This window comes from Leiobunum rupestre, chromosome 1, assembly GCF_980474605.1.
Source record: "Leiobunum rupestre chromosome 1, qqLeiRupe1.1.hap1, whole genome shotgun sequence".
Taxonomy (NCBI): Eukaryota; Metazoa; Arthropoda; class Arachnida; order Opiliones; family Sclerosomatidae; genus Leiobunum; species Leiobunum rupestre.
Genome location: NC_143384.1, coordinates 93,827,551 through 93,849,561, shown reverse-complemented (window position 1 = coordinate 93,849,561; position 22,011 = coordinate 93,827,551). Strand labels below are relative to the sequence as shown.

The 22,011-nt window shown below is 34.9% G+C and overlaps 3 protein-coding genes across 3 annotated transcripts; 1 reads left to right on the top strand and 2 right to left on the bottom strand.

The window, feature by feature from the left end:
• Positions 1-324: 324 nt before the first annotated feature.
• LOC149968983 (dynein axonemal light chain 4) lies at positions 325-4,137 on the top strand. Its single transcript, XM_090174113.1, has 4 exons — positions 325-353; positions 1,979-2,118; positions 2,814-2,897; positions 3,101-4,137. The coding sequence occupies exons 2-4, from the start codon at positions 2,041-2,043 to the stop codon at positions 3,263-3,265; spliced, it is 327 nt and encodes a 108-aa protein (XP_090030239.1). The 5' UTR covers positions 325-353; positions 1,979-2,040; the 3' UTR covers positions 3,266-4,137.
• Positions 4,138-4,839: 702 nt separating this feature from the next.
• Positions 4,840-7,176, bottom strand: LOC149968982 (cold shock domain-containing protein CG9705). The gene is made up of 2 exons (XM_090174100.1): positions 6,689-7,176; positions 4,840-5,595 (listed from the first exon to the last, which is right to left on the bottom strand). Exons 1-2 carry the CDS (start codon positions 6,973-6,975, stop codon positions 5,430-5,432), a joined length of 453 nt encoding a protein of 150 aa, XP_090030226.1. The 5' UTR covers positions 6,976-7,176; the 3' UTR covers positions 4,840-5,429.
• Positions 7,177-10,386: 3,210 nt separating this feature from the next.
• Axn (protein axin) lies at positions 10,387-19,318 on the bottom strand. Its single transcript, XM_090155062.1, has 12 exons — positions 19,269-19,318; positions 15,446-16,054; positions 14,141-14,804; positions 13,498-13,609; positions 13,293-13,433; positions 12,798-13,232; positions 12,455-12,729; positions 12,248-12,382; positions 11,932-12,186; positions 11,777-11,860; positions 11,110-11,319; positions 10,387-10,908 (listed from the first exon to the last, which is right to left on the bottom strand). Exons 2-12 carry the CDS (start codon positions 15,981-15,983, stop codon positions 10,779-10,781), a joined length of 2,979 nt encoding a protein of 992 aa, XP_090011188.1. The 5' UTR covers positions 15,984-16,054; positions 19,269-19,318; the 3' UTR covers positions 10,387-10,778.
• Positions 19,319-22,011: the final 2,693 nt, after the last annotated feature.

Below are 22,011 nucleotides of genomic sequence, written 5' to 3'. Positions count from 1 at the left end.
TACTGAGTTCGCGCCGGAAGTTCGGAAAAATCGGGCTCCATAGCAGGGTGGGAAATAAGGAATTTCAAGAGATAACCCAAGATTATTTTACTCACCTTTAGTTTTCTTTCGTTTAGAAACATTTTTAGAGCTACAGGCATGATCCATTATTGTTTTAAAACCATATAACGCAAAAATATCTGGTATCTTGAAAACCGCGAGTCAAAAACAACGGCGCAATTTTCACTAAAACTTTACGTTTTAACTATATGTCGGTAGCCCTGCCAGCTCAATGGAGGCCATTTTTTCCGACTTTGGCCGGGAACTCAGTAAGAGCCTGCGTTACGTTCAAGGAGCTTGATTTCCAATCTAGGGTACGTAGTTATATTATCTTTGCCCAAGGTTCGTAAATCGTGCATATGATCTTTGCCTATACCCTCAGCGGGGACTCCAGGCTTGGGTCTTTAGTCGGTGGATATGGATAATGGGGGCTAAAGGGGAAAACTCCAATGGAGGCGTCCAGCAAAATACCGTAAAAAAGAGTGTATAAGCAAATGATGTAAAGATTATATTAAAATGCAAGTATCATTATTTATTAAGTCAAATTTACCAACAGCGATGAGGAAAAACTAATACCGTCTGCTTTAGCTGCTATATCTATCTAGGTTTCAATGGCGAACCATAGAGGGAGTAGCGATAGTTTTCGGTTGCGAATTATAGAATGCAAATATCATCCTTTTATAGCTTCTATTTCATCTCCAGGAATCCATACCTCTACTTAGAATGCTTATTGCGGCAGATTTTTTGACGTAACTATGGTAACTTAACAAACAACAACTTGAGAGAGGAGCGCGCAAAGGGGATTTTTCTCTAGCGTCAGAGTTATCTTACCATACGCGATACGGCAGGATAAGCATTCCAAGTAGAGGTATCATAACCCTCTAATACCAAAAGCGACGCAAAACACAAAAGTGTGTCAGCCCAACTTTTGCGCCATTGGAAATATACCGACTAAAAAGCCAACTAGATGGAAATATATTGAAAGCTTTCTCTTTGGTCTATGGGCTAATTTATATTAAATTTATTTTATTAAATTTAATTTATGAAAGATGTCTACTCGTTCCAAATTACCTTCCACAACAACTGAAAATTCCACCGAAAAACATAGAAATTCCAAAGTCGTCTGCTATTTCTTCACATGTTTAATTGATGGATATTAAGCCGGATGGCGCTAAATTTCCTTAACTCGAAGCCGATACGCCTAAATCGGGTAAATCATTACGCTACTGGCTAATAGCGTCTGCTAAAACGCTACCTACCTTGTTTTCGAAGTCCTAGCGATAGTTTTAACTCGCAAACTTACCACTGACGCGTTTTAAAATAAAATTAAATAAAAAGAATCCATGTAAAAAAACAGTAAAATGAGAAGGATTTTTTACTTCGACTAGGCTGAAGATAGCGCTACACAACGTTAGAGGGTTTTCCCGCTTCTATTTAATAATACCACGAGACGCATGCTTCGCGGCGCTTTCTAATGAACACGTGACACCCAACGTCCATCGTTATTAAATGGAAGCGGGAAAGCCCCAGTTTCTAATAACAAAAGTAAATGAACCAAAGTCAGACTGATATACTCCGCATGTTGGAGGCGTTTTCCTTATGCAGTTACATTTTGACGCGCTCCTAGGCCGAAAAAAAACATTTTGTTTTTATGAAACCATTATTTATACATAGAAATAGCTATATCCACAATTCCCAAGTGTAAATTATCGCGTTAAAAGACGGGGATGGAAAATAGCTTTTATTTGTCTCGATTTTCTCATCATTTTCATAAGGAAAATGCCCTCCGATTCTGAGCGCTATTTCGATAAAATTTTGATTAATATTCCCAACTCAATGGTATCGTTATGAGCAATCGTTTAGGTTAAAACTAATATTTACACGAGGAGCCACAACGGGATACTCCTGTGTCCGAACGCAGCCTTCCTTATCATTACAGGAAATATTCTAAAATATCTCTTGCAGCCTGGTTTTCGAAGTTAGTTGCGGACTCGTGCTGCAATGCCAGATTCAAATGAAATTAAAAAAGAAGAATCTGAAAATGTCAAGAAAATAATACATTCGTACCCATTAGTCAAAGTATGCTTTATTTTTAACAATTGATAATTTAACCATCTACTACGATAAAATGTTTCTCTGTGAGATACGATACTCAACTTTACTCGCGCTAATAGATGCGTGACTAAACGTAGCAACGGTTCTTGATTTTAATTTCAATTACTTAAACGCACGAGCCAAAGTAATTTATCAAGCGAAAGACGAGCAATATTACTTACAATCCACCTGTTTTAAATTAAGCAAAACTTACTGCAAACTAGGCTTAGCAATACAATCGTAACAGCTCAAGACTTGGAACTATTGCTACATTTAGCTACTTCTAAACAAATTGACTAACCTTCTGGGCCTTTGTCTGTCAAAAATAATCCTTTCATTTGTCAGGAAGAACCAAAAAGCACACCACTTGAATTTATGAGATAGTCACCTGAAATATCTTTTTCTATAACTAAATTTGGCTTAATGGGCAAAACCAAATCGCTATCATATTAAACTAAGGAGCAGATAACTTCCTTCGTTATTAGGACACGATTAAATTTGATCATATTAAAATTGCACTTTTTATATACAAATATTAACCAATAACTTAAGTGTCCAACTTACCAAGTCTTAATATAAAAATAGGTTGTGTTTATAAATAAAGTGTTTTCTCATCAATGTGAAATATTTAGTTCTATACACAATCCTGAACGAATAAATTATTTTTCTATTATTTCTAGCACTGTGATATGAATGAAGAAATGACAGTTGAAACTGTTGAACTTTGCGTTACTGCTTGCGAAAAATATTCTTCCAATAATGAGGTGAATAAAACAACTTAACCTTTTTAAATCCCTATCAGCGCCAATAGTTTGATCAGCGATTTCAGGGGCAGCTCATAAAAGGGATAAATTATAAGGTTTTTGAGCCTCCAAACCACCTATGAAATCGCCAATTGCGTGTATTGGCATTAATAAGGAATAAATCATTAATTTTCAAGCTTTAACTTTTTTCAAAATATAAATAGATGGCTGCAAAAATAATAAAAGAAACTATGGATAAAAAGTATGGCGTTGCCTGGCACGCTGTAGTGGGTGAAGGATTTGGTCTGGAAATTACTCATGAAATAAACAATGTTCTTTACATGTTTTTTGCTGGAAATCTGGCAGTTTGTGTTTGGAAATGTTCATGATGTCCATGCAAAAGAGGGTTGGTTATTTATATTTAAAGGGAGTGCATTCTTAATCAAAAAGTAGTCTGCTAACATGCGTTACATTTTGTTTTCAACGTAACTAGCACCAGTTACCCCTATCTTCTGTTAAAACTAGCGAGATAAATGTTAAATTAGGAAATCCACCATAAATATTGAATTGTATACTCCCTTTAAAGTTGCCGATTGGTTTGGATTTTTTTATGACAATTCCAGTTTTGCCACTGGAAACATTCCCAGTGCGACATTGCTTTCCCAAAACCCTAGTTGATAGCTACAACACTAAAAGAAATTATTCAGTTGAACGGGTAATATAAGAATAATAAGTATTACAATTAGCAAAAATTATCACCAAACTGATTCTCAGAGTTATTCCACAATCAAAGTTTAGTTCAACACCGAGTCCCCTCGTGTTTAAATATGCCCAACATGAAATATACTACTCAGTTTGTTGGAGGTCCAAGTCAGAGCTTGGCTAGAGAGTCAGTGTAAACGGTTCAGTTAGAAAATTAGCATGAACGTATATTAGTTTATAATTTAATAAGAAATGATCCATGTAGACTGATCATGGAGGAAAAACCCATTCTAAGACAAACCAATGAGATAGCAGGTCAATTGGACTTTAAGGGAAGGAGGGTACTGGCATGCCATGAGGTGGATGGGATAAACGCAGAAAATCACGTCTCCCTTATTCTTATTGGAAAGAACCTAGCCAGGCTAGTTCAAACTATGATAAAACCATATTTTTTTGGGCTTGTATATTTTAGCAATAATTAGCTAATTGTAACTAACTCAAAAACCAATCTCTTATCACGTGTTTTTAAACAGGTATAACCACAAGTTTAAAAATAGCAAAAAGCTAGTATGGTTTAAATAACACTGTGGAAGTATTAACTTAACTTGTATTGGGTTATTTTTTCTTGATTATGCCTCATAGGTTCCTACAACCTTTGTGTAGCAAATTTTTTGTAAATTAAGTCAATGATTTGAACCACTATCATATGCACAAGTCGCCTTTCACAATGTTACAACAGCCAATTTGAAATTATAAAACTAAAGAGTATTAGAAATCTAGTCCAAATGTTGTTGCCAAAACTGTAAAGCATACGTTTATAATTACATTTCATAAGTGTGTCCGAATTACTGATGTGGAGTGATATAGAATTGACGTCATAACCAAAGAGTTAAGCGCCGATAGGAAGAAAAATAAACTTAAAAAATTATAATGCGCCACGCTTAAGCCTTCAGACTGAGGTTATTCTCAGTAAAATTTAACTTGCGTAAAATACAAAACTGACACCTGATAAACATAATTATATTCTTATGGTAAAACTGAAGTAGTAATTCAAATTCCGTCAAAAATTTGTTGCCAAAACTCTTAACGCACTAGACTAATCAAAAATTGTATTTTTAAACTTTACCGGAGACTGAAACTATTTAATGCAAGGAAAACTAATATTTGCATCAATATTTTAAATGTACGCACATAGTAAGAAAATAGTGTAAAACTATTTTAATATTGTACTATAATTTAAAAGAACCTATGCCAGAACACTAAATATATTTATTAAGAGTAAAGAGTAATATTTGATCGAAAAGTTTACATAATTAGATAGTTGAAGACATATAGATCAACCAAAAAAAGAACTACATTTATATACTTTGGGCTTTTGAATTTTTTTTAAGTTATGGTACTGGTTGGAAATTTAACCTAGTCAGAGACAAACCAAAGATTTACTTAATACAATCGAGCTTAAATGATTGAAAAACATCTTGCCATACATAGCACATTATATAAAATCCTTGAGCTTAAACATTTTGCCTTCTCAAAAATATTCCATGTACAAATATTTTGGTTGTAAAAAAATGAGTGAATAAAGTATTATTTTAAATTTTACCCAGCAGGCTGATAGCATCATTGGGAAATTCTTAATTAGATTTAGTTTTAATAAAGCACCACAATATTTAACACCAATTAAAAAGTTAAGAAACGATGACTTTGACCCATCTTAGTTGGGGGAAATTACTTTTTTGGTTAAGGTACGAGTTTCTAAGAAACAGAAATTGGATGTTTTTAAGTTATTTACCCTTGTTTGTCCTTTATCTGTTGTTTTGATAGACCATTATCTTTTTCTTAACTGGAAGGTTATTCGTCAATTGGCACAGTTGGCCCGTCCCACTTCTCATGTCTACTAGGAATGGTGTGAGTAATCACGACATGTGTCGCCTGAATTTTTTCATTTTTTGGAGGAATTAGACAAGTATGATATGCGACTGCATCTCCTGGCTGTGGAACAATCTCGCCATCAATGCTATAGAAAAAAGTCTTCGATCAGTGTCTACTCTGATAGATACATATTCCATAATTGTAAGCTTAATGTGAAGCCTTACACGTGTTTAGTACTGACACCTCCAGTAAGTATAGGTAAAAATCCCTCATGGATGCTGTACAGACTAGTTAGGATGAAATAAGTACTCTACAGCTTAGGACATTGCCACATCATGCAATGTCAGCCATGCTTTTCCCATTGAGAACATAATCGCCTAAAATGGCAGCCATGACCAAAGCTACAGAGTGATATTACCACAACCATGCAATGTAAGCAGTAACAGCAAACTTAATTTGTATACATTTTGAATGTCTAAGGTGAGGTGGCAAAGTGGTTAGCACTTTCACCTTGCAGCAACAGGAGCCAGGTTCAATCCCAGCTTGTGACACTGGGTGGAAACTCAAAACAGCCCTTCTGTGTTGAAAAATGTGAGGGACCGTAACAACAATGACTAGAATTACCCCAGTTCTCTATTTGAAAATGAACTCTATGGGAGATAGTTAAGGAATTCTGAGTGTTTTCAATATCCACCTTATTAACTTCAGTTTCTCATCTTTAACGCCGCTGATATTTTTTCATGGAAGTGACAATTTATGTCATATACCATGAACAAGGTTTCATTAAAGAAAGTATGATCTTATCCCATATTTAAAAGTTATTATGTTACATATGATGGAACTAATTAATGGTTGGGCTTAGAGACAATTAGTTTTTAAGGAGGAAAATAGTAGTTTCATTATTTCCTTGTGGGTAAATAAAGCACTAATGGATATAACAGTGGGTGGTACAAACAAATTATGTTGCCATGACATTCTGACTTTTAAACAGCATACTTAAACTAGATAAAGTTGCATGATGCTATCAAAATCTGGAAAAAAACATAAACAGTGGTTTTATACAGGAGTAATTCGTCCTTAAATAAGGCTATTAATTACATCTGAAAAGTACAAACACAATAATCAAGGCAGTGAAACTACATTGACATCATGACATGTAACATAAGCCTAATGAAGTTTCATTTGCATTCTTCCCCAAAATCAACAGGACCATATACACATAAAAAGTGTTACCCTACTCTGAAATGTGGAAGAATATGTCACCAGTTCCTTCATTAGGAGTTATGAACCCGTGTCCTTTATTTCTCGAGAAACACTTCACTTTTCCAAAGCGTTCAGGTGTAGAAGCAGCCCTCTCTGATGCTGAAAATGTTCTGGTCCTCCTGGTGATAATTGGGCTTGGAATTTGAAAATGTTGTCCAGGTGATCCAAATGGAGATTTTGTTGGAGATGTTAGATCTAAACTTTTGTCCGAGTGAATTGTCAATTTGTTTGGTTTATTTGGAATGTTAACAGGATCCGCCATAGCAACCTTTGGCCTTATCAGAAAATGAACATTGAAAGACAAACAACAACTTATTTTAAAGGCCAAAGATCATTCGAAAAATGACAGTCGCCGCTTCTAGTCATGCAACCCCTCTGACCCAAACTTCTGATCAGTGTTATCAGACGAATATAAAAATATTTCCATTTTTGTTATAACAAAAATGGAAATTTTTTATATTCCCATGCATTCCACCATAGAAATAGAAATTAGACTAGAAGCACGATTGGATTGGGCGGGGACGTACTAGCTAGAAGGCTGCCATCAGAGTGGAATCGCGATAGTCGCGCCATCTCATAGAAACAATTTAAACTAAATAAATCAATATGGTCACGTGGAATAACATAAAACAGATCGTAGGCATTGTATTAAAAACTAAGTTATTTAAACAGCTTTAGGAAAATCATAAAAATCTCAAGAATCTACTATATCTACCGTGTCAACCTTAAAGTCACACGTTAACTTTGCGCAATCATTGTTAGTCTAAAATACCACAAATCATCACAGTTTAACTAAATTTAATTATTTCAGTGTGGTTTAAAATATGCCTACATGAGATTCCAAAATCTTGGTTTCAGTGTCTTTTAAACTATCATCAGTATTAGTCAAGTCAAATTGAGTGGTTTCCGGTAGTTCACTTTTTCCGTAAGTTTTCTGAAATAACCTCTGATAAATAGGGAAACTAAATAACAATTACTAAAATCAATAAATTGGCATACTCTAGAAGATGTAAATATTCTTTGTTCTGGAATAGAAATTTTTGGGAGCTCTTTCAAATTCTTGTTTTAATAAAGAAATTATCCATATTTCCAGAATTTCTGATATTTCAGTTAGTTTTTTATTTCAGAATGTATAGGGTAATTTTTACTTGTGTAGGTACCGCATTTGCTTTCAAATGGTGCCTTCCATTTTGAAAGTAAATTTCATCCGGCAGAAAATGTTTACTACACACAGTCATATGAAGTAATTAAAGATGGAGTCCAATTTTCGCGATTTACCGCTAAAACCCATTTTCCTAGTAATTCAGCATTTCTCAGAGGAAATATTAGTGTAAAAAAAATCTCTTATTCTGAGATTATTATAAAATATTTACTATAATATTACATACTTATGAAATTAGAATTTTATTTATTTCCCAGATCTCTCTTTACAATGTGAAAAAGCGCAGTTTTTAACCATTTTTGCGGATATGCTTTTAGACGCAAAAATTTAAACACGAAAAGACCACCGCTGCCCACGACGTGATGCGCAGCGGATCGCCTTTTTTTTCCTCTTCGAAATTCACGTCGTAGCCATGGCGACAATGTTTAATGCGTTTGTCAGATGGCGCGTACATCGCGATTCCACCCTAATGTCAGCCTTCTAGCTCACCTGTTTCCCTTGGGATTGGCGGAAAGGGCAGTGCTTCTAGTCTAATTTCTATTTCTATGCATTCCACATCATTTCATTAAAAACCCAATTGGAAAGTAATGGAAACAGGGCCGTAACCAGTGGGGGGGGGGTGGTCGGGCCGTGCCCCCACTGAAACGTATGGTTGTATGTACAATTTTTTATTTTTTGTATCCATTGCGTGCCCCCCCTGAAATCAAATCCTGGTTACGGTGCTGAATGGAAATGTATTGTGTCCTGCTGTTTTTTCCAAAAGGGTAGTGATCCACCGTGCCATCTGAAGTTATATTTAATATTTTAATTAACAATGTTGACCAGGGTTTCCAGGATGTCATTACCGCTACCTGTCCAGCTAAAATAGCCTGGACTCTTCAGAGTTGCATATTTTTTCTCTGGTGTTTACGTGGTGTCAATTTTTACTCTACTTGTTATTCTGGACCTAATGAGAATTCATAAAGCTCTGAAAAAGGTTGCATACTCATTACTCAAACTTTTCGCTTGAATCCAAAAGCTTCTAATATATTGGTGAAAATGACCCCCCCCCTATTGTAAAGACTCACTTCGCAAAAAGAATATTCGCGACCGAATCAAGTCTAGGTGGCGTCCGAGGTAGCGCCTATGATCTCGCTTCTGCTACAAACCAATTAAAATGTCATAGGAACGTTTTTTCCATAAAATTATCAAAATATAAGAAAATGATGCAAAAACTATATTAAAATTCAAGTATCATTATTAATAAAGTAAAATTTACGAATAACGATGAGGAAAAACTAATAGCGTCTGCTTTTGCCACTACCTATTTAGGTTTCAATAGCGAACAAAAGGGGGCGTAGCGATAACTTTCGGTCGCCAATATTTGAGCGGCGGCGCGTGACCTATGTAGTTTGATATCCATGGTAGAAGTGAATACTTTCATTAAACTTCTCAATATTCCGAATCGAGCGCTGACGTAATAGCTCTTTATATAAAATACGAGAGGTCACGTGATTACGTTAGATTCATCGTGCAGTTAAAGTTAGAGAGCGTGCATATTTTGGTTTTTATTGAGCTCGCGCGAAAACGCACGATACCCTCTACACGGGCTGCAAAAAATAACACTTTTTATACATGTATGCGTATATATTATTTTATAGAAAGAGCTATTGATCTCACGCCGATAATATGCGTTGAGACGAGTTTTAGTTATGGAAAATGTCTTTCTATAATACAAAAGTAAATGTTAACATCGAAACCATTTAAATAGACGCTTCAATAAAAAATCTTCAAGGAAATTGCCAAGAGGTAATATTTCCGGGAGCCAGGACCTGGAAAACTTTTCACTTGTACCACGGTACGCAACAAGTGTTTCCTTCTAACCAGGTAGGTTTTTTTACATATGAAGGCTTACTTACCTGGAAGTTAGACACAGCGCCAAGTAGAAGCTTCATAATCTAGTGGATAATTTTTTTCGTATATTAAAGGAGTTTGAATTTGAGCTGTTTCACGCGCTAGTTTCCAGAAAGGATTGGTCGTATCTACCACGGCCAACTTTGATCATGCGCTGTTCGCGAGAGATCAAAGTTGGCTGTGTATCTGCTTACCCGGTGCTAAATTAACATCGCGTTTAAAGGGCATCAACCCCGCACTAGCTTTTGAATTTTATTGGTTTATCAGCCTGATATTCAGAAAAGGGCTAGATAAAAACTGGGATTGGCTGGATCTGCTATCATGAGGTCTGAGGGGAGGCACTTTTCTATTTCCACCCAGATTTTGCAAACGCTGGTGTGGCTCTTTAAGCTCAGGAGCAATCTTAGAGAAACTGGAAACCAGCACATAGATTTGCCATTGAATCTCAATCTCAAGACATCACAAAGGGTCATAAAACTGGGAACCCGAAATCTTTAAATGACGTTTATTTACAAACCCATATTTCACTTATTTATTTTACATTTTCATAAAAAATAAAACTTTTCTCGCACCAATAGCATTTCTCTTAATAGTTGAAGCTGTCATTTTCGTCAGATTTCCATGTTTATATCATAGGGATTCAAAAATGGGTTCTATAGTTATTAAGTTAAATTTATCACTTTTATTCTAAAAGAGTTTTAAAAATACATGTTATTTCAATAATGCGATCTATTTTATTACAAAAGAATGAGGAATAACAGGCACTTTTTAAGTTTGAAATCTTTGGGATTTACACTTTTTCTTGACAACAATTATAATAAATAGGGAAAAGCTAACTCCTTAAAAAATCCGTTTGTAATTAATTACAAAAAAAATTAGACTTTGAACATAATATGCAAAATTTACAATGTAATTTTTTTTAAAATACTTGTACAATCTCTTGGCACGTTTAAAATAGGGTAAATGAAGCTATCGCAACTATTATGAGGTGGTAAACTCTCAATCAATAGTTAATCTGCAATCGGATCAATGGTACAGAATATTTTCCCTTCCCATAAAGGAAGAACTTCATTGTCATCGGAGACCTCTTCATTTACAACACCCGTTCCAAATTCATTATTTGAACGTTTAAAAAAGTACCTGAAATTGCAATAATAAAAAATTAGTCATAGTGAAATCAAAATCACTGGCAGAAGTTTATTATACACCTAATTCGGGGATAAGTATCTAACATTTGAAAAAATAAAAAAATAAGACAAGAAAAAATTGACTGCCAAATGGCGTTTTCTGGATTTCTTATAAACTTATGGAGCTAAGATAGAAAATTTTAATTATTCAAACCTATAGTTTCCTTTCTTGCTAATGAGCGATTTAAACTGTTTCAGAGTGATATTTTTGCCATTCAGCTTCGTTCTATATGGCACAGTTTCACCAGAAAAACAATACCCAATGACAGTTGAATCGTTTGACCCCAAGGAAGTTGTCGATTGTCCACACACATTTGCGTTGGCAATATTTAATGATTGGGCCTGGGTTCTTTTGACAGATTTACTGAAATAAGAATTGTTTCATGAAACTTCTGAAGAACAAATGACTCTACTATGACCAACTAAGAATATAAGAGAAAATTCACGCATTGCCACCATAGAAATTTTGTTTTGTTCCATACTGTGAAACATTTCCATTTTTTAACTTCAACCATAAAATTTACTGTTCACTCAAGGATGTGATAATAAACGTGGTTAATTTACATGAAAAATTTGGTCCCAATTTTGAAGTCTTAATTGCGAATCTACATTGAACACTAAAATTGGTCCAACAACAGCAGATTTTTCTATGAGAATTCATTTTCACTACCCAGCTTAAGGAAATTGTGAAGTTGCAAAATAAAATTTAACACTAGCGAAGGCAACGACTAATCATTAAACAGAGATAAATTTTAATGGATTATTTTTGCAAATTTTTTATTACTCTTTCATTGGTTGGAATAGAAAACATAAGATCATACCGTAAGGATTCATCACTAATATCTGTTTTTGACACAACCCTGTTCTTTTGAGAATCGTATTTTTCCTTCCCAGATGAAGTCATTCTTAATAAACAATATAATTATTAACTCTCTTTTGTTGTCTTATAAAAACCAAAATTGTGAAATTATCATACTTTGGTTTGGGCAGTTTTCCTTTTGCAGCTTCATCTTCAAGTCTTCGCTTAGCTTCAAACAATTGAGTGGTTGTATTTGGAGGTGGAAGTATTGGCATGAATGGATCTGCAGCTACAGGTTGACGAGGGAAGTTGGTGTACTGATTACCATTTCCCACATTAGAGCTCATAGATGATTCATGTAATGATCTCGCAGCCGAATGCTCGGAAGAATTGGGACGAGAAGCATTGTAAGAGGTTGGCTTTTTTGAATGACTGAAAATAAATTCTGATAAGTTAGAGGTCAATGAGTCACTTAATGTGTAAAGTAAAATACCCTGGTTTGCCAGTGGCTGATGACTGTGTTGAAAGCGAAGAGTGAGATGACTTTCTATGCCTTGTTGAATCTTTTTCGGAATCTGAGCCATGCGTATAGGAGTACTTTTCATTATCCAATACCCAACTGAATACTCTGTTAAAAAATAAAATAATGGTGTCAAAAGGTTAATAAATAAAAAATACTCAATTCAAAACCATCTTTTACCTTTCATGGCTTGGTAAACTAGGTGGTGGGAATGGATCACAGACACTGACTCCACTATCTACGCAACTACTGGAATCAGTACCAACAGTGTTTGTTTTCTTAACAATGTTAGATCTTTTTGAAACTTCTTTCGGCACACTACCAGAAGATGTTGCGTGATGATGTAAATGCTTGTGAAATTGAAACTGTGCATTAGATAACAAGAAACCATCAGGCTCATTGTCTGGAGTAAAGTCGCGAACAGTTCCACTGTCACTGGAACAAGCGTCTCGTTCCTTAAAATAAAGAAATTTCCATATGAGTCTTTGAAAAATAACACAAGAGTACAATTTGATTTATTTACCCTTCGACTACGAACAGCATTATAAACAGGCTGCATTCTCGAACTAGCAAATTGCTCTTGAGTTGGATTGGCACAATGACCTACAGCGTGAGGTGGCAAAGATGAACTCCAGGAGGGGGGAGCGCCCGCTGGTGACGCCATTCTCCTCCTGTCCAAAGGATTTTGAGGCAAATGGGGACGGAGAAGCAAAGGAGGGGATTGCTGACCAGGAGTTTTGCTCAGGGGAGATTGGCAAGTTGAATCATTCCAAACTCGCGAAACATGCTGGTCTAAAATTGACTGATCATTTTCTTCCGTAACAGCAACAACTACGTTGTTGGTATTCAACAGCAGTTGAGGAGGTAGTTTTGTAAGTCTTTCTAGAGCAGATGGTATTTCGCCACTGCAAGAGGTAGATTTGGGAGTAAACTGAGCAGGAACTTTACCATCATCCGTCTGTTTGAAAAAAAAAGTGTGTATAAGATAAGTCTTATCATTTTAAAAAAACTTCCTTACATCTATTTGTCGAAGTGATTCATCTAATTTTGCATAGCCATCAAGATCCTTTTTCACTTTATTTAGTTTCTCAATAAGAATTGCGGCAAACTGCTCTGGATGTTTTTCAACCAACCTCTCAGGCAGAATACGCTGGGTTCTCTATATAAGTAGGTATTTTTTTTAGTAATGGTAATTTTGTACTGGGAATCTTGTAAATACGTACAGGAATAAAATTATGATGAATCAGGGGATCTTTGTTAAGACTGGCATTTCGTTTCATGGCTCTCTGTAATTTTTTGCACTGACTTCTAGAATTGTAAGCTGGAGTATATTCTCTAAAAAAACATAAGAAACAACGAATAAAATGTACTGATGTAGAAAATGTGCCATATAATATGAATGTTCCTATATTATACCAACCCGAGCTTCTACTGAACAAATCTAAACCAGGCTAACCTAAACATACAAAAGGGGGGAGGGGGATCCGAAGTTAAGGAAAACCGGGTTTCAATGCCCAAGACCAATGTTTAAGTGTTTCCTGCCAAATATAAGTTTAAATAATTGTGACTAAATCTACCAAAGAAACTTCTTCAAACTAAAGACAAACGATATGAATTGGTATTGTAGTAAGTCAATTTAACCTAAACCAAAACTAAATTTAAATCCATCAAAACATTGCGAAAAACTAGTCCTAACAATTGATTTGAGTTTTTCAAAGACCACAGATAAGAAACTAGCAGTAACATGCAGCGAATGAAATTGGTAACAATTGCTACTTCTAAGCGCGTGTTTAAAATTCATTAATATAAAAATAATGATAATACAATCCTATTATATCAATAAATATAAACAATGTAGTAACTTACATGCTACTTCCATCTGTTGTGACCGACATTGTGTCATCAGTTTGAGCATCTGACGAAAGTGACTGCAATTCACTGTCTTGAGCCGAAACGGGAAGATATCCAGAGTACTTAACATGTGAAGCATTGGAACGTCTTCCAGGGAAAACTTGTTCAGGTGAATACCGCAGAGCATCAGCGTATCTATTGCTTGAAAACCTATAGTGCCTTCCATCTCTTTGGGACATGTGAGCGGCAAATGACAGGTTTCTACCACTCTCAAGTTCTTTATCTTCGTGAAGAGTTGGCAAAAAATTTGAAGCAATAGTTTCTTTGGATGCGGAATTATTACTACTACTGGAAAGGCAAACAAGTCTGTTACAATCTTCATCATAATCATCTTCGTTTAAAGCTCCCGCTTCATCTTGCTGCATCCTTTGCACGTGTTGCAAATACATATCAGACTTGAGAAAATTGAAGTAAACATTTTGCAAAGTGTTTTCTTCAAGCTCTCGTTGGGCTCTATCAAATATTGTTTGGTCCATTCCCGTTTTACAATTGATTTTATCAGCAATGTCTTGCCTGGTCACTGCGTTGAGCATCACTAAACACATTTTAACGTACTTTTTATAAATCACTTTTATCACTTGATGAATATTTTTTGAACCCGGGTCATAATTTTTCAACCCTAAAAAGTAAAAAAGAAACATCAAATATCTATTCAATGATCAATGACAAAATTTTATCCACTATATGCTCAGTTCGAATAATATACCCTTTTAATTAATTGTATTCAGATAAGTTTATTAATATGTTTAACATAAGTGTCAGTCCCAATATAAGAAAAAGTGTGGGTGAGAGTGCTGCCAATCAGCAACTTCCCTGATTTTTAGGGGAGGCAACTTTGTGGCAGTTTGAATTTGGTCTCAAGGGGGTGTAAGACAGCACCCAAAATCCCACTGCACCTCAAGTGGTATAAACGCGCCACTCACCAACTTCCCAGTTGCCAAATTTTGTTTCATTTCATCCCTCCACCCCAAATATTACTTCACAGTAGGATTTTTGTAACATTTAAAATTTTTCTCATTATAAATTTAAGATTTTAGAGACTGGTATTCATTCAGATTTCTAAAATTTCTTTTCCCCATGAGAGTATACAGCAGTTTGAAAACTCCAGTTCAAATTTAGTTTATGATATAATTTTATATTTGAAGAGGGCTTCATAAATTCAAAAATTTTACAAGGGTTCCTTGAATGCCACAATGGACACCCATCCCTCTTTACCCAAACAAAATCTTTCCTTTACTAATAAAAAATATTGAAACTTACCTTGACAAGCAAACCAAAATTTCAAATCATGCAACCCAAATCCTTCCTGCATTAGAAAACGCTCGAAAAGTTCCACTCCCTCTTTGTCGTTCAAGAGACTTTGCAAATTTTGAGCCCAACGTAAATGGGGTGGAGTGATTCTCCCTGGTTCAGACAGAGGAGGTGTAACGTTTTCTCCGAGACTACCCACTGATCCAGTTTGAATTTCATTGCTCGGGGAATGATGGCCACGAGTTCTTTCACGGTGAACCAACTTGCTCAAAGTTCGCGGTGAGAAATCCATCCGACCGAAACTATTGTCACCACTCATTTCACCGTGTTTGAAAAATTGCGTATTGCCAGAGCCCTCCATAGTTTTCATTTTATAGCTACGTTCCATTTCACACAAATCCTTATACCCAGTAAAATCGCTTCCTTCGGCTGGCATGCGACGAGTTTCATAAGTAAGGCTGGGCTTGTTTCGACCGTCATCTTCAAGCCCATGATGGCTAGAAGATGAGACATGACGAAAGCTCATCCTATCACTAATAACTCTCATAAGGTGAACAGAAAGTCTTGATATTGTAGGATAAATCTCCCCAAATTGTCCTCCGGTTCTGATCCGTTCATCTGAAAAAATTTTTTTTATTAATTTTGGCTAAAATATTACAATTTATATTTTTGATTTATACATTAAATAATAGTTTCAAAACCGTAAACGAAACGAAACCCAAAAATGCCAAACGACTGAAATAAGTAGACTATCATTGAAAATAAAATATTGGAAAGCCACACTACATTTATGTTCCAGCAAGCTTTGATGAGGGGGTGGAAGTATTTTCCTACATACAAGAATTACTTTTTTTTTCCAAAGTTTAGTTGCTGTTCAGAATTTACTGAACAACGAAGAATAATCATTTTAAAAATTTCACTAAAGAATGATTTCAAAAGGTGAATTTAGGACAAAAAAGAATGTATTAAAAGCACATGAGTACCAAAGAACCGGATTAATCACTATTTTAAAAATTTAATTTGATGAGTTTGATTTTGGACATTACAAGCATGTGGCTACTTAGAGATCAGTGATAATTAAGCAAGAGTTACCTTTCTCAAGGGTAAATTATTTGCACGTTACATATTGTAACGCAACAAAGTGCGCATTTCCTTTTAACTAATCGAGAAAAAAACTATCGACTGAGGTACTAGAGTGAAGATTGAGGGGCAATCGGAGTAATTTTCAAAGATCAATTTATCATTGCAGAGAGAAATTCGAAAGAGATAATTATTCCCATTACCGGTACAAGATAAGACTATCTAAGGTTGTTAAGTGAAGTGACTTTCTTTCTTACTTTTTAAACTTGAGTAGTCTACGTGCAGTCTATAATGACCCACGCGCAAACACTTAAACGCAACTGCCCCATTCATTGTATACTATTTCTTATTGTCTTCAATTTAATATTGTTCTTGTTTTTAATGCGATTCGCGATTGTACAAGTCATTGACAATCATTGTTTCTATAAACTATTATAGCTGTAAGCTTCAAAGACTTCCACCCTATGGGAAAACAAAAATTTGGTACACAATACCGTCCCAGCTCAAAGCAAAATAAGTTTATTGCAAAGATCTCCATCAAAATAAGTTTATAGCAAAGATCTGCATCAAAATAAGTTTATAGCAAAGATCTGCATCAAAATAAGTTTATTGCGAAGATCTGCATCAAAATAAGTTTATTGCAAAGATCTCCATCGAAATAAGTTTATTGCAAAGATCTCTATCAAAATAAGTTTATTGCAAAGATCTGCATCAAAATAAGTTTATAGCAAAGATCTGCATCAAAATAAGTTTATTGCGAAGATCTGCATCAAAATAAGTTTATTGCAAAGATCTCCATCGAAATAAGTTTATTGCAAAGATCTCCATCAAAATAAGTTTATTGCAAAGATCTGCATCAAAATAAGTTTATAGCAAAGATCTGCATCAAAATAAGTTTATTGCAAAGATCTCCATCAAAATAAGTTTATAGCAAAGATCTGCATCAAAATAAGTTTATAGCAAAGATCTGCATCAAAATAAGTTTATTGCGAAGATCTGCATCAAAATAAGTTTATTGCAAAGATCTCCATCAAAATAAGTTTATTGCAAAGATCTGCATCAAAATAAGTTTATTGCAAAGATCTCTTTCAAAATAAGTTTATTGCAAAGATCTCCATCAAAATAAGTTTATTGCAAAGATCTCCATCAAAATAAGTTTATTGCAAATTAGATCTCCATCAAAATAAGTTTATTGCAAAGATCTCTTACAAAATAAGTTTATTGCAAAGATCTCCATCAAAATAAGTTTATTGCAAATTAGATCTCCATCAAAATAAGTTTATTGCAAAGATCTCTTACAAAATAAGTTTATTGCAAATTAGATCTCCATCAAAATAAGTTTATTGCAAAGATCTCTTACAAAATAAGTTTATTGCAAAGATCTCCATCAAAATAAGTTTATTGCAAAGATCTCCATCAAAATAAGTTTATTGCAAAGATCTCTATCAAAATAAGTTTATTGCAAAATTATCCTTAAAATTTTTTGTGTAATTTTTAAATCAATTGAATGGAAATTTTTTTGAAATTTTTTATAAATAATTATATTTATATATCAGTTAAAGTAACTGTCGGGTCTATCATTGCCACCTGTATTATGGCAAAGCCCTGTTATTAGAGATGACCACGCCACCATGAATCTTTCAGATTCTTCGAAAAAGAGCTACTTTAGCGGAGAGCGTGGTGCCATCTATTAATGTCAAAGGAAGTTAAAATTCAAAATAACAAAATGATAACGTTGTCAGAGAGACATTGTAGAGTATTATATTTAGACAACTTATGCTCTATTAAGTGGACTTTAACCTAAATTATATATCCCATGTAAAAAATATGGTTTAAAATTACTGTAATTTATGGTATTGACCAATTTACAACCGAGTCAATAAACGCGAGGGGTACCCATAAGTAACGCCTTTTGGGTCGAAAACTCGAAATGTAGCTTAACTATCTTGTTTTGATCTCGACGCTAGCGATATCTGTTGAAAAAGAGCTAGTACACGTAGAGCTGACACTTGCTTTAAGAAAAATCGGAAATAATTTAATTTATTAGTAAAATCTGTAAAAAAAATTAGAAATAAGTAGACAAGGCTTAACATTACCGGAAGGTAATACCCCTATAGTATAAAAATAAATAAAACGGCCAAGTTGTTATTACGCTTCTATATTTTCTGAATTGCTTTCACTCTTTGCGACCTAGGTTAAACTGAAATTTACCCTCAAATCAGAGTAAATAGAGACGGAGTAGGAACCAGGACATTTAACACAGAGTACATATAGATAGAGTACAACAATAATAGAGAGGAAAAAGCCTGTTAATGCGTGACGTTGAACTTGGAGGTTGGCAGTAAAATTATGACTAGGGATGCGAAGCGGATATTGGCTATATCGATTTTAGAGAAATATTTTCAGGAAAACATTTAAAAAAACTAAATAATAATAATATTTTATTTGATTGGCCGCGCCACGTACGGTACGCCAGACTTCTGAAGCTAGATCAAACCATTTTTTTTAGACAGGGGGTAACTTACTAGTGTAAACAAATACGAAACCACGATATTGGATTTGTGATAGAAAATATGTATCACGTAAAATGAAAATAAACATATTCGGATATGCTCTTGCAAACCTTTTTCATTAAAATTTAAAATAAAATGATATGACAGTGCACTGAACCGTCTTTTACAATGATTTTATCATATACACTACTGTTATAATAACAAATTCTTTGCTAAGCAGAGGAAAATTAAGCAGTTACCTAACTTCTCACGTTTACTACTATGTGGTTCTATGGAATAGCTAATTAAATTTTTTGAACGCATGAAACATTATTAGTGACCGAAAACAATCGCTACGCCCTCTTTGGTTCGTCATTGAAAGCTTGATAGGTAGAGTTTAAAGCCGACGCTATTAGTTTTTCCTCATCGTTATTCGTAAATTTGACTTTATAAATAATGATACTCGCATTTTAATATAATTTTTGTTTATTTAAGAAAAAAGGTTCTTATGACTTTTTAATTTGTCTGTAGCAGACGCTAGGTCATTGGCGCCACCTAGACTCGTTTCGGTCGCGAATAAACTTATGACAAACGCATTTGAATTAAAATGTCTTTAACAGCGAGAACATCCCGAAATTAGAAACGAAAGGAATCGAATGAGAAAATAATAAACAATTAAAGGGGAATCAAATGGGTTGAAATTCGAAGAGACAGCGAACATGTTAATGCACCTTAAATCAAAAATAAATTTCTCACGAACTGAGGGGGGGGGCGAGAACCGCGCGAGGTGTAGTAGCCTTGCAAAAGGCAAATGGCGGGGGGATTTAGGGTGTCAGGATGGGGTGGAAACGTATAAAACTCGTTACTTGAGTTTAAAAACGTCCTAACTCAAGTTTCGAGAAAATAATTAGGGCTGTGCGATTAGTGGTTTTAGACGATCGAGTCGGTTATCGAGTATCAAAATTTATCCAATCGAGTAATATTGAAGTCGAGTCGAGTAATCGACTACTTGATTAAGGGGAAAATTTCTCTTAATCGAGTCGAGTAACTCAAAAAAACTTTAGAGTAATATTTTAAACGAGTCGGGTTATCGAGTACATGATTAGGAGCTGGTTTTATTCCAGTAATTATGAAATTAAATTTATAAGTAGTATAATGTAACTTTCATTGCTGAGAAACATTCCTTTTATTTAGATAAACCACATTTTCCACAACTTTGTAAAAAACCCCTTTTTGAACTTTGAAACAACGAGGATTGAAAAAATCAATAATCGACTAGTTTAGAGAGCAGCTTATTCGAGTAATCGGGTACCCGACTATGCAATTTTTTGGTACTCGGTAATTGACGAGTATTCTCCAATTACTTATTTGATGTCGAGTTCGAGTACTCGACCTCAAAAAAGACTCGATGATGTTATAGTACTCGCACAGCCCTAAAAATCAACCTTGTAAAATTTTCATGTAGCGAATCTTTTAACAACCAGCAAATGGATAATATCAAGAGTACCTTAATAAGTTTGATATTTTTCAATTCACTCGTAAAAGGTTTCGTACACCCGTGTACATAAGTTATGTTTTTAAATTAAGAGGCTTCAATAAATATCTTCAAGGAAATTGCCAAGAAGTAATATTTCAGAGAGCCAGGATTTGCAAGTCTCTGTTTATAAAAGTGTTTGTTGAAATAATGGAAAATTTTCCCCTGTAACCAGAAGTGTTTTCGCTAAGCCTTATTATGTCAAAACAAGCTACCGGTTAAAAGAAAAACTCTTTGTACACAGTATAGATGAAAAGTTTCCATTATTTCAACAAGCACTATATAAACAATAACGTGCAGGTCCTGGGTCTCGGAAATATTACTTCTTGGCCATATTTACTTTAAAAATAATTTTAATTTTCTCTAAGCCTTGGTTGGTAATTGTAATGTCAGTTGGTCAGTCCTTGGCTACATTACGATTTACGCACTCATTGCATAGGAGCAACAAACACAGCACCCCACACAAGGAGAACGCAACCCGTTAAAGTCGTGCATTTTCTTGTGTACAGTTTTCATTGGTTAGACGCTTACACAACACTGCCTTAGCGTGTTTAAAGGCTAGCTGCGTTCTCCTTGTGTTTGTTGCTACTAGGGAAGACCAACTTAACTTTGGGATATGATATTAGTCATAAAAAACCGTGAACAAATTTTTTAACAATTTAAAAACTAAAGTATTTTTTTCGATCGTACGATAAATCAGATCAGAACGCGATAATTTGCCAGGTTGGCAACACTGAGAGTTCCGAACTTTTCAATTTCCAAAACTTTCGTGTTATTTTTCTAATCGTAAAAGGGATTTTCCAATCGTACGATAAATCTGGCCAAAACACAATAAATTGCCAGGTTGGCAACACTGATGACAATTGTGAACGTTCCTAATTTTTCAATTTCCAAAATTTTGGAGTTATTTTTCTAATCATAAAAGACATTTTCCAATCGTACGATAAATCTGGCCAAAACACGATAAATTGCCAGGTTGGTAACACTGATGACAATTGTGAGAGTTCCGAACTTTTCAATTTCCAAAACTTTCGTGTTATTTTTCTAATCGTAAAAGGGATTTTCCAATCGTACGATAAATCTGGCCAAAACACAATAAATTGCCAGGTTGGCAACACTGATGACAATTGTGAGCGTTCCTAATTTTTCAATTTCCAAAATTTTGGAGTTATTTTTCTAATCATAAAAGACATTTTCCAATCGTACGATAAATCAGATCAAAAACGCGATAAATTGCAAGGTTGGCAACACTGAGTGTCGGGATAAAGCGAAGACTTACGACGTTTCGCTTCTGAAGCCCAAGCGAACTGTTGGATTCTTGGCGCACGGGGGTGTTGGGAGGGGTTGCGAAATGGCGAGAAGCGGTAACCACCTAATTACAGGGCCCGCGTTCGGGATAAAAAAAGGCAGCTGGCCCAACGGCAATAATAATACACCTATACCACGTCCCCTGGCGGCGAAACACAGAA

What these genes read in the sequence shown, in the direction of transcription:
- LOC149968983 (XM_090174113.1), top strand. Translation starts at nt 2,041, where the DNA reads ATGCCAGATTCAAATGAAATTAAAAAAGAAGAATCTGAAAATGTCAAG. An exon ending in ATTCGTACCCATTAGTCAAA is followed by an intron (nt 2,119 to 2,813) that starts GTATGCTTTATT and finishes TATTATTTCTAG; the next exon opens with CACTGTGATATGAATGAAGA. An exon ending in AATATTCTTCCAATAATGAG is followed by an intron (nt 2,898 to 3,100) that starts GTGAATAAAACA and finishes AAATATAAATAG; the next exon opens with ATGGCTGCAAAAATAATAAA.
- LOC149968982 (XM_090174100.1), bottom strand. Translation starts at nt 6,975, where the DNA reads ATGGCGGATCCTGTTAACATTCCAAATAAACCAAACAAATTGACAATT. An exon ending in ATATTCTTCCACATTTCAGA is followed by an intron (nt 5,596 to 6,688) that starts GTAGGGTAACAC and finishes TTTTTTCTATAG; the next exon opens with CATTGATGGCGAGATTGTTC.
- Axn (XM_090155062.1), bottom strand. Translation starts at nt 15,983, where the DNA reads ATGAGAGTTATTAGTGATAGGATGAGCTTTCGTCATGTCTCATCTTCT. An exon ending in ACAACAGATGGAAGTAGCAT is followed by an intron (nt 13,610 to 14,140) that starts GTAAGTTACTAC and finishes ATGTTTTTTTAG; the next exon opens with AGAATATACTCCAGCTTACA. An exon ending in AGCAAGAAAGGAAACTATAG is followed by an intron (nt 10,909 to 11,109) that starts GTTTGAATAATT and finishes TTGCAATTTCAG; the next exon opens with GTACTTTTTTAAACGTTCAA.